The sequence below is a fragment of the Centruroides sculpturatus genome, unplaced genomic scaffold, assembly GCF_000671375.1.
Source record: "Centruroides sculpturatus isolate CEXI.00-Female unplaced genomic scaffold, Cexi_2.0 scaffold431, whole genome shotgun sequence".
Taxonomy (NCBI): domain Eukaryota; kingdom Metazoa; phylum Arthropoda; class Arachnida; order Scorpiones; family Buthidae; genus Centruroides; species Centruroides sculpturatus.
Window position 1 is genome coordinate 24,314 of NW_019384619.1, and position 13,216 is coordinate 37,529.

Genomic DNA, 13,216 nt, shown 5'->3' on the forward strand with positions numbered 1-13,216 from the left:
AAAAAAAAAAAAAAAAAAANTAGAAGTTTAAAAAAATGTTCAATAATTTTATGTATTTATTCAATAAATATGAAATTAACAAATTTTTGAAAATTTTAATTTCAAAATTAAAGTAAAAAAAGTAAAAAAGTAAAGTAAGTAAGCTTCCTTCAAAATATGTTGTCTTCAAATGCTAAGAACTTTCAGAATTCAATTCCATTTTCTGAACTATAAAATAAGAATAAAAAATAACTATATTTAACTATATTAAATAATACAAATGTAAATAATTAGTATGAAATAAAAATTTGTATTTTCAATTATTGTTCAAATTACATAAAAACAAACTGTTGAAAACTTGTAAAATTATTTATTAGTAATAGTATATAAGCAATTTCATTCATTTAAATTGATTTCATACAACATACTGTTAAAAAGTTACACACACACACACACGATATATATATCATGTGTATGTAAATGTTATCAAATGAAATATATATATATTTATTTCATTTCTTATATATATAAGAAATGATTCTAAACAACTATAAATTTGTCAGGTTAGTAATAACCTAATTATATGATATGATTACAGTTATTGATCATTTAATGCAATTATCTGTCATAGAATGAGAAAATTAGAAATAAACACTTCATCGTAATCTCATATAATAAAACATTTATTATCTATTTTCACTTAAATTTAATACACAAACATTATTTTAGCCTAAAAAGACATTAAAAAATTAATAATACAATACAAAAGTCAATAAATATACACATCCAATTTTTAAAGAACACATTTACAAAACTTTTAAAATACATAAATGTTTTTGATGGCAGTATATTTCTTCAGTAATACAGATATATAAGACAGAGATACAACACATTTTACAATTTTAATATAGAATTTAAAGCTACATTTTAGTAAAATGTAAGAATAACTACAGCAGTAACATCAATACTGATCAAAACAAAAATTAAAAATTTCATAATGTCTTTGAAAACCACAAAGAACATTACTATAAAAATTTGGAAAACGGTTAAAGTAAGTAGTAAATATAATGAATTTTAAAAAATGTTAAAACAGAAGAAAGATTGAGCATAATTCTAGTTTAAATTAACCATAATGAGTATCAGCATCAGCATGCTGATACTCATGCTGATGCTGAGTTTCTCCAAAAAGTATTTTTGAAAACAGAACAATTCTTTTCAATTATAAATTTAATGCCATTGTATAGCATGAAATATTTAAAAACAAATAATGATCAAGATCATTTTATTACATAAAAGATTAAGATTAAGAGTTTTTCCTTCTTCCATTTAGTCCGACAGTTGTAGGGTAAAATCTTCATCATTTTCATCGTCTGTTAGGTTGTCATAGCTCTCCTCCTATTAAAAAAATTTCTAGATGAAAGCACTAATATTAAACAGAAGTATAAACAATTTTAAATTATTAATTTAAAAATTTTAATTTCATATTACAAAAAATATTTGTATTAATTTTAATAAATTCAAATTTTAATTATGTTGCTCAAGAACATTTAACTGACAAATATTTAAAATCAAAAAAGTTTTTTTTATGTAAAAATTTAAAGAAAATTTTAAAACACTGTATATTAAATCCAATTAATAAATAGATATAATTACACCAATTTAAATAATTACATATATTAAAAAGTAAAGCCATTGCATCAATTAAAATAATTTAATATTAATCAATCAATTATGTATAAACACACTGTAAAAAGTCAAAAACAAAAAGCTATTAGAAAAAATGCTAAATAATTATCATCATTCAAATTAAAATTATAAAATTTTCATTCTTTGGTAATAATATTTTACATATTAAATTTAACAATTTTTAAATAAAAAAAATCAATTTAAATATATTGACATTTTATTTTTACTTTATAAATAAATACTATTTAATAAATTTTTCTATTCCATATTATAATGTAAGCAATATAAACAACCTGACATAACATATAATCTCAGACTAAATCAAATATTTATATTTAGTCTAAGATTCTTCAAATATATATCAACATGTAATTTATATGTTTAAAATTAAATAAATTCTGTAATTAGAAAAAGTATAAACTTTTAAATTTTTATAATGATCATAGTTATGTCATGTTGGTTATTGCAGGGCTGTAGAGAACTTGTATGGGACATGGAAGTACAGCAGGCCCCTTTTGCCATATTTTTTTAATAAATGAAATACATACGATGTTTTCTTATTAATAAAAAATAATTTTAAAGATTTTATTTTTTGTTAGTATAATAATAATAATAATAACAATGATGATGATAATGATAAAGAGATAGATACTACTAGAAGCTCCTAAGTTTTCTCCAGTTCCCATTGCTCAACAGCTTAGATTTATAGTATTTATTTTCAAAATTTTGACAAGCAAATACTTTGTTACACACAAAAAAACAAAAGTTAAAGTTTATTATGATAAAAATAAACATATATAAGATTTCCTGTAAGAAAGTGTAATTAATAAGTATAAAATGTGGTTAAAATAATTTTTAATTGCTTAAAGCATTTATTATTTGTTTAATTTCATTTTATAATAATTAACAAATGTATAGTTAATGGTACTGAATCCCTCCAGATTATACATGTGCCAGGCTGCTCTCTTCTAAAATTTGTTCTTTATTTCATAGACTTAGCTCACACTGTGCAAAGTAGAAACACCATGCTACTCATAGGGTGTGATATATTTTAACAAATCATGCAATGACCATCTACATTACAATAAATGATCAATTCAATCAAATAATATCATTAAAGGACATTCTAATAAGGGATTAAAATATTTATAACTGACACATTTAGTTGCTTAACATGCAAATACTGCTTAAATACACTTTATATAAAGTAAAAAGAAATGAATCCAACTTATGTACAAATTATTAAACATACTACTCATTCCTTAATTTATAACAGTATCACTGAAATTAAAATTACACAAGATAAAATTAAATTGAATTAAGAGACAGCAGCAGTAGCAGAAGAAAACAATTTCAGATGAAGAAACCTAAAAATGATTTCAGAAAGTCAATCTTTAAATTATTGACTCCCTAATATGAGAGGGGGAAAAAAACAATATTTGGAATATAAAATATTCAAATAAAGAATAACACTCATACAAAAACGTACTTTTCTGGAGAATTATTTATTTATTATTGAAAAAGTTACTGTCAATAATAAAATTTTAAAAAATTTACATTACTGAAGTAACAAATTTAAGAGTAACAAACTGACTAAACTGATGCTGCCTCTTAATTAATACTGTTCAAAAAAGAAAAAGAAAATATATTAATAATGTTGTAAATACTAATATATTGTGCAATTTAAAACATCAATAATAATTTTTATGAAAAATATATTGAAACTAATAAAAGAATTTATTAATTTCTTTTTCGCAATCTTTTTTTTATCAATATTTTTAAGTGACAATTTGAAAGTAAAAGTTTTCAAAAAATTGAAAATTTAGTATTAAATATTTTTAGTGCTTCTTAATTGTTTAAATATATTGTAAAAATTAAAAAACTACATTCATTTGTCACTTAAAAATAAATCATGCAAAGCTATTTAGGTTTATTTGAAGACATGCAATATACAAGGGGATTGGGATAACTACTTACGGAATCGCAGTCCTCACAGTACCAAGTATAGCCTCTCTGTTTGGGATTTTTCTTCACTGGAGGATTCAGACATTGGAAATGGAAGCATTTCTTGCATTCATCACACCTGTGACACCCATAATGTATAGATCTACCGTATGTGCATTTTTAAAATGTTAACCAATATACAGTACATTCTTTTTCAGTGGCTTAATTATGATTTCCCAATTTTTCCCATTGATTAAAATTTAATTTTGAATATAATTTTAAAGTCTTAAATCAATTTAAAACTAAATTTTATTTGCATTAATTTTTTTCAATAAATGGTTTTGATATTTTATATATAAAAGGAATATTTAATTTATTTAAATAAAAACATTTTAATAATAAATTAATCTATATTAATTTCTACCAAAATTACACTTGCATCAGGATCAACTTAATTGAAAGAATATTCACCTTATTATTTCAGTAATCTTAATTAGAGAAACATTTATCTGTTTTAAATGGCAATCTCAAAATTTTATTATAAAAATGGAAACATTTAGTATATTCTTTTGAAGTTTTATATTGAGAAAATATATTAAAATATTTTCATTTTTGTAAATGAAAACTTGAAGATTGTTATTTAAAATAGTCAAATGTTTGTTTTTTACACTATTGGAATAAGAAGATTTCATTAAATTTTCTTCTCTCTCTTGTTTATAACAACAGATCTTAATACAAGTTGAGGTTTTTAGATTATGTCCATATAGCTATATGATACACATTAAAAGTTCAATTATACATATATCATTTACTTCAAAGTACTGTTAAATTTAATAATTTGAAATAGGAAATCTTAAAATATCAAACACAAACTGAATTGTAAATAATAGTCCTAATATTTGTTTATATTACTTCAATATCATTCTCCATCACAAATTTATGACATGCAATAATATTAAGTACTAAATTATTTATGTAAGTCCTTTCTTGTTGGTTTCCCAATAATTTCTTTTAAATACAATCTGAATGAACACTTAACAATTAATAAACTATATTAAACTGGTAAAAATCTCAGTAATTTTTCCATTGAATGAATATATAAAATGAATAAATATACTATTTTTAATATAATTTTTATATCACAACGAATCAAACTACTAAATATTTATATCCAGATAAAAATTTTGGCTGAATTATTTTAAATTAAAAAAAAAACAAATTTTAATATTTACATAATAAACCTATTACAGTTTCACAAATACAATATAGTTATTCTTTTTTTAAATAGCTTACTATCCAGCAATTTTATAAACTCTACAACTTAACTCATTAAAAGAAACTGGTTTTAAGCCTTCAGTTTCAATTCATATATATGTACTATATGAGTTAAATCTGAAATAAACCTGTTTAATCATGATTGACGTTTGATGAAAACTCAATGATCTGAAATTTTTTGTTTGCAGTTATTATTTAAGTTTGTCAGTGGTGACCAAACTATAGTTCTTGGGAGAAATCAGGCTCACAAGTATATCTGACAAACCACTGGCCTATTTTTTATCTTTTGTAAATGTTTTGCATATATGGAGATATATGCAAAACATTGGTCTATTTTTATACAGGATACTTATAGCTCCACCTATTTAGAACTTATGCATAATTTGACTTGCAAGTTAAGAAGTTTGATCATCATTGCCTTATATCACAGATTCGATTTTCCATGCAAGTTAAAATTCCAAAATTAACTTTCTCTCTTGTTTGTTTGCTTTTTTAAAATTTCAATGAACAAATTTTCAATGAACAAATATTATATATATATATTATATATATCAAAATGCATTTAACACCTAAAATAAAATGATGATAAATTACATATCTTTTCCCACTTCAAAATAAATCAAAATGATTCCAAAGTAGAACTGCAAATAAACCAATTTCGTCACACTATCGGAACCTGTGACTGGTGCTCTATGCGTATACGTTAAATATCGCTTGACAAATGTTTTCGAGCGTTCTTTTCGCCTTTCCTTCCTAGCATCCTCGTTTATAAAAGATACGTTGACGACATCCTTATCATATGGAAGGAGATACCCGACATGACATCTTTCGTCAGAACAGTTAACGACAACCCTTTCGGCCTAATGGTCGAGCTGGAGCAGGCTAGTACGGAAGAATTCCATTTCCTCGACATCGGAATAAAGATAGTAGGACCCACCATCCAAACAGCCGTATACCACAAGCCCTCATCCACTCCCACGTACATACCAACCAATTCCTGTGACCCGTTCCCATACAAGGCAGCCGCATTTAGGACTCTTGTGGAGAGGGCGTTCTCACACTCATCCTCCAAGCAAGCCCTGACAAATGAATTAGCCCGCATCAAAAAAATAGCAACCGAACACGGATTCCCGAACATGACGCACCGCTTAATTGAACAGTACCAACGCCGGAAACACGCCCTAACCGCAGAGATCGCCGCTGACCCACAACGAGATAACCCAGCACGGATCCCCATCACATACAGCCCGCACCTCAAGATTGTGCATAGAAAAATAGCCAAAGAGCACGGGATTTGACTGGCGTACAGAAGATGCCCCATGATTTTCCACATCCTAAGGAACGATAAAGACCCTCCTGATCGCATCAGACTCCCCGGAATCTACTCTATCCCATTCCGTGACAATAGACAAAACGCGGAACTACTATACATCGGCTCAACCAAACACTCCTTAACACCCGCCTACGTGAACACCAAGCGGATATCTGGCATGGGAGGCTGACCACAGCCCTAGCCACATATGCATCAGACCCCGAAATCGAAGTACACTTCGAGAAAACTACCATTATTGTCAACACGCCCTACCAGCAGCAACTCAGATGGCTGGAAGCCGCGGCTATCCACAACGCTGACCGGCTAACCACCTGCATTAACCGGAAAGAGGAGCTAACCTTGTCTCTGGCCTGGCAATCACTATTGGACGCAAATCTGCCGCTTCCTCCCCCGCCGCACGGCCGCGCATACCGGAAGCAACCCACCCCCTCAGAACCGACACCTGATCCTAGAGAAGAATAATATACACTCCGTCCGGGGAATTCTTTCAGTTGACCTGAAGAAGAGCGAACAGAACGCTCGAAAACGTTTGTCAAGCGATATTTAATGTATACGCATAGAGCACCGGTTACAGGTTCCAATAGTGTGACGTTATTTTCATCCTGGTGCTGAGAATAGAATAGTTCCTGCATTTAAACCAATTTCTTTAATAGTTTGTTTAATCCTTTTGGAATCTTTCAGCTTTTAATTATTTTATTTCCATTCTATAAACCAAGTCATCTTAGTATATACTCTTATTTATTCAAATAATAATCACTTTCAAATCCTTCTGAAACATTAATTTAATTTTCTCTGTCACATTGCACATTCAATTATTTGTATTTATCACATCATCTCTATACAGTGGTACCTCAGGATACAAACGCCCCAGCATACGAAATACAGTATTCAGGATACGACATGAAATTCGAACATAATTTTGCTCCACGATACGAACAAAAACTCACCATACGACGTTACATTAATTCGCAGAGCCATTTTTTATTCACTTCCGTTCATTGGTCTCAGTCCGCGTGTTTGCTTTGTTGTGGAAGGATCTCGCTCCATAAAGGAAATCTTGAGGTATTATCAGAAAGTGACTGATTTTATTGAAAAGAAACACCCCAAAAATGTTCACATTGGCCGTATTGCTGCTCGGAGTAAAATTTTATAAACTCTACAACTTAACTCATTAAAAGAAACTGGTTTTAAGCCTTCAGTTTCAATTCATATATATGTACTATATGAGTTAAATCTGAAATAAACCTGTTTAATCATGATTGACGTTTGATGAAAACTCAATGATCTGAAATTTTTTGTTTGCAGTTATTATTTAAGTTTGTCAGTGGTGACCAAACTATAGTTCTTGGGAGAAATCAGGCTCACAAGTATATCTGACAAACCACTGGCCTATTTTTTATCTTTTGTAAATGTTTTGCATATATGGAGATATATGCAAAACATTGGTCTATTTTTATACAGGATACTTATAGCTCCACCTATTTAGAACTTATGCATAATTTGACTTGCAAGTTAAGAAGTTTGATCATCATTGCCTTATATCACAGATTCGATTTTCCATGCAAGTTAAAATTCCAAAATTAACTTTCTCTCTTGTTTGTTTGCTTTTTTAAAATTTCAATGAACAAATTTTCAATGAACAAATATTATATATATATATTATATATATCAAAATGCATTTAACACCTAAAATAAAATGATGATAAATTACATATCTTTTCCCACTTCAAAATAAATCAAAATGATTCCAAAGTAGAACTGCAAATAAACCAATTTCGTCACACTATCGGAACCTGTGACTGGTGCTCTATGCGTATACGTTAAATATCGCTTGACAAATGTTTTCGAGCGTTCTTTTCGCCTTTCCTTCCTAGCATCCTCGTTTATAAAAGATACGTTGACGACATCCTTATCATATGGAAGGAGATACCCGACATGACATCTTTCGTCAGAACAGTTAACGACAACCCTTTCGGCCTAATGGTCGAGCTGGAGCAGGCTAGTACGGAAGAATTCCATTTCCTCGACATCGGAATAAAGATAGTAGGACCCACCATCCAAACAGCCGTATACCACAAGCCCTCATCCACTCCCACGTACATACCAACCAATTCCTGTGACCCGTTCCCATACAAGGCAGCCGCATTTAGGACTCTTGTGGAGAGGGCGTTCTCACACTCATCCTCCAAGCAAGCCCTGACAAATGAATTAGCCCGCATCAAAAAAATAGCAACCGAACACGGATTCCCGAACATGACGCACCGCTTAATTGAACAGTACCAACGCCGGAAACACACCCTAACCGCAGAGATCGCCGCTGACCCACAACGAGATAACCCAGCACGGATCCCCATCACATACAGCCCGCACCTCAAGATTGTGCATAGAAAAATAGCCAAAGAGCACGGGATTTGACTGGCGTACAGAAGATGCCCCATGATTTTCCACATCCTAAGGAACGATAAAGACCCTCCTGATCGCATCAGACTCCCCGGAATCTACTCTATCCCATTCCGTGAGAATAGACAAAACGCGGAACTACTATACATCGGCTCAACCAAACACTCCTTAACACCCGCCTACGTGAACACCAAGCGGATATCTGGCATGGGAGGCTGACCACAGCCCTAGCCACATATGCATCAGACCCCGAAATCGAAGTACACTTCGAGAAAACTACCATTATTGTCAACACGCCCTACCAGCAGCAACTCAGATGGCTGGAAGCCGCGGCTATCCACAACGCTGACCGGCTAACCACCTGCATTAACCGGAAAGAGGAGCTAACCTTGTCTCTGGCCTGGCAATCACTATTGGACGCAAATCTGCCGCTTCCTCCCCCGCCGCACGGCCGCGCATACCGGAAGCAACCCACCCCCTCAGAACCGACACCTGATCCTAGAGAAGAATAATATACACTCCGTCCGGGGAATTCTTTCAGTTGACCTGAAGAAGAGCGAACAGAACGCTCGAAAACGTTTGTCAAGCGATATTTAATGTATACGCATAGAGTACCGGTTACAGGTTCCAATAGTGTGACGTTATTTTCATCCTGGTGCTGAGAATAGAATAGTTCCTGCATTTAAACCAATTTCTTTAATAGTTTGTTTAATCCTTTTGGAATCTTTCAGCTTTTAATTATTTTATTTCCATTCTATAAACCAAGTCATCTTAGTATATACTCTTATTTATTCAAATAATAATCACTTTCAAATCCTTCTGAAACATTAATTTAATTTTCTCTGTCACATTGCACATTCAATTATTTGTATTTATCACATCATCTCTATACAGTGGTACCTCAGGATACAAACGCCCCAGCATACGAAATACAGTATTCAGGATACGACATGAAATTCGAACATAATTTTGCTCCACGATACGAACAAAAACTCACCATACGACGTTACATTAATTCGCAGAGCCATTTTTTATTCACTTCCGTTCATTGGTCTCAGTCCGCGTGTTTGCTTTGTTGTGGAAGGATCTNACAACCGGATATACCTTTGACCTTATTGTGTAGGTCAAAGGTCAAGATTATTTTAAGGTTAAAATTATAAGCTTTTTCTAATGGGAAACCATACTTTTTATTACTGAAATAGGCAGGGAGGTAAAAGTTACATTTTTTCATGACCTTATTACTTTGAACTTTGAAAGTATTCACTACTTTTAACACTACCGAGGAGTAACGATGTGGATGTAGTAGTTTTCTGCTCCCATTGAGGTGCTTATTTTCAGTGAGTCTCCTTGCCTCTCACTATCCTGTTGCTTGTTTTCGGTGAGTCACTTTAATTCTTATCATTGTTTGACATGTTGGTTTTAGAAGAAAATTTTATAACAAATGTTCAAAATGATGCCCTTCCACTTTAATGCATTTATTGAGCCATGCTTACAATTATCACACTTGAGATGACCTTCAGAGGTCAAATTTGAGGTACTCAAGGTCATGGCTGATTCTGAAATTTCCTGTTGTTTCCACGTAAATGTAACTTTTACCTCCCTGCCTATTCCAGTAATAAAAAGTATGGTTTCCCCATTAGAAAAAGCTTATAATTTTAACCTTAAAATAATCTTGACCTTTGACCTACACAAAAAGGTCAAAGGTATATCCGGTTGTGAAATTTCCTGCTCTTTCCACTTCCAGTGTCAAAAATGTGTGTTCCCATTGAAAAAACAGACTTGACCTACAAACGACCTTGAAGGTCAAGGTCACCAATTGATTGGTCCCTTGACATCTTACAACTTTTGTCTATACCCTTTTCCGAAATAATGAGAACCAATTAAGTTACTTCAATGTCTCAAGATAAAAAATACACCGTATATATAGATTTTCAGGGTCAAGGTCAAGACTATAATTTATGGAGATTTTAAACAACTATTCAAGATCAGGTCATGAACACTAAATATTACAGAAAATACATCACTCACAAATGACTTGCAGAAAATGGCATTTTCTGCCAGAAACAATGTAACTTATAACCTCTGGTTGCAAGCTCTTATCACAGACTATTTACATAGGCATAATCAAGAGCTTGCACACAAACACAGATTATTAAACACCCAAGTACCATATTATAAATATACTCCATACTCAATTTTAAATAATGACTAAAGAATGAATTTTTAGGTGCAAAAAAGATATGGGAAAAAAGCTGAAAAGGGGCAGAAATAGATGCAAAAATTTACATTTCAGAAAACAATTAGTTTTATTCAAATAAAAATCTGTTGTAGTATTTATCATTTTAATATGTTTTTCTGTAAAGTTCATTTGTTTGTCTCCTAACAAATGCTTATGTATGGAGAAAGATTTTCTACTTTTACAGAAACGAGTGAAGCAAACAGTTCACACTGTTTTAATTCTCTGGTTGGTTCTTCTCTTCTGGGTGTTTTAATTCTCTGGTTAATGTCTTTGCAATGAACAAATTCTTGAATATCAGGGTTTTTCCAAATTGGCTGCTCAAGATTTTCTTTTGCAAATCCTTCTAAATTAGGCATGTCAAAGATATAGCCTCCAGGCCATGACTGGCTCGTGACATTAATAATGCTATTTGTTTTTCTTTGGTATCAAGATGATAAAAAAAATAATGTGATATTTTGTACTTAAATAATACTTAATTAACAAAATTGTTGAACTCTATTATTATTACTACTATTATTATTGTTTTTATTTTTATTTATTCATATTACTTAGAGACATTTATTTTATTTGATTTANTTTCCCTTCTCCCTCTCTTCCGCCACCAGTTTACTCCTCCACCGTCGTCTATCCTCAAAGGTAAAGTGCAAATAAAACTACATTTTTTTTATCAATTATTATTCTATTATGGTTATTTATACATTTACAACTACAGAATGCATTTTTCAGTTTTCCTTACTATAGTTATTTTTTTTTTAATGTACTACTTAGCTTTAATTTGAGTGTATTTTTCATGTTGGAACGAATTATTTGGTTTTACATGTAATCATATGGGGAAAAATGATTCACCTTATGACACTTTCATGATATGGTCTCAGTTTCGGAACGGACTCATTTCGTATCCTGAGGTACCACTGATCTGTTACTTTATTTTCCAGATTAAATAATAATTATAGAAGAATTATACAGGGTGTTTATAAACGAACGGTGCAGTTTTAAAAATTAATAATAAATCTATTTATTACCCTATATGGCAAACCTTACAGCATAAGCAGTGGCAACTGTCCAAATTTTTTATGCATTAATCACAATCCTTCAATATGTGCACCCATGGTCACACGACACATATCAACACAGTAATCAAATTCTTCCCATATATGGTGTAGCATGACCTTCGTGATGGTCTGCAGTGCATGAAAAGCGAAGAGCGGGTAGCGCGTAAAAAACTTGGACAGTTGCCGCTGCTTATGCTGTAAGGTTTGCCCATGTAAGATAATAAATAGATTTATTATTAATTTTTAAAACTGCACCATTCCTTTATAAACACCCTGTATAATGTATAATCAATAATGGTTACAAAATATTGAGTTTAAAAGCATTATATAATGTTGGAGGAGTCTTATTGATGTCTTATATACCAAGTTAATGCCAACTATTTTTATTTTATTTAAATCAGAATCATTTCTATTTGTTATATTTTCAATTTATCATATCTGATTCTATTTATCATATCAATTTATCATATCTGTGAAATTTACTTATAAATGTAATTACTGTCATATTGATATTAGGTAGTGATTTTATTTACCTGATTTTATCAGGATGTTCTCTATATTCTGATAATGATTAAACTCACATTCCACATTTTTTTCTAATTCTCAAACTTTTGATTTTTAAATCAAACATTTACTCTCTCCTCCTTGTTATCAAACAATATTTTTATGTATTATGATAGTACTGTAGTAGTCAATCTAAAATTAAACCTACAAACATATTTGACAATTACTGTATATGTTCAGCTTAATAGAAAATTGTTTCATATAGGATCTTGTAATTTTGCAATACATATCACATTAGATGTCACACACATCACAACCACACTCATGTGGTTTGTACAAATGAATGAAATGTAGAATGTATTTCATTTTTCATTTCTATGATTAGCTACTATAAAAAGATTTCTTCTACTCCTGACTTATCTGGAATACCATGAAATAATGTAACATTTATATGCAGTTTCACTCTATACTGTATTATAATTACATCTTTCATTTTGAAAATAAAACTTTAACAAGAGAAAACACGGACAATGTTTATATTATTATATAAAATATATATTTAATATTATGTATGTTTGACAATTTACTAAAATTTTTATGATTTTGACTGAGAAGATTGTCTCCAGGACAAAACTAAGAGCCAAAATTTATCAAGTGACAGATTAATAGTCTGATTCTCTTTTCTAGGAAGAAATAATTATCAAAAATTTTTAAAATTTAACTAACAAACAAATTACCAAATTTAAAAAGCAAAAAAACCTTTAATTCAAGTACTGTTCTTTGAAAAAACTAACAATATTTGCA

General features: G+C 30.4%; 1 protein-coding gene across 1 annotated transcript in view; it reads right to left on the reverse strand.

Moving 5' to 3' along the window:
- Positions 1 to 696: 696 nt before the first annotated feature.
- The window catches only part of LOC111625427 (PHD finger protein 14-like), a 111,481-nt gene continuing 98,961 nt past the window's right edge, over positions 697 to 13,216 (reverse strand). The window contains exons 22-23 of the mRNA XM_023368568.1: positions 3,643 to 3,748; positions 697 to 1,374 (exon numbers count right to left, since the gene is read on the reverse strand). Of these exons, the coding sequence (XP_023224336.1) occupies positions 1,306 to 1,374; positions 3,643 to 3,748 (175 nt within the window). The 3' untranslated portion in view covers positions 697 to 1,305. The remainder of the gene's footprint in view (positions 1,375 to 3,642; positions 3,749 to 13,216) is intronic.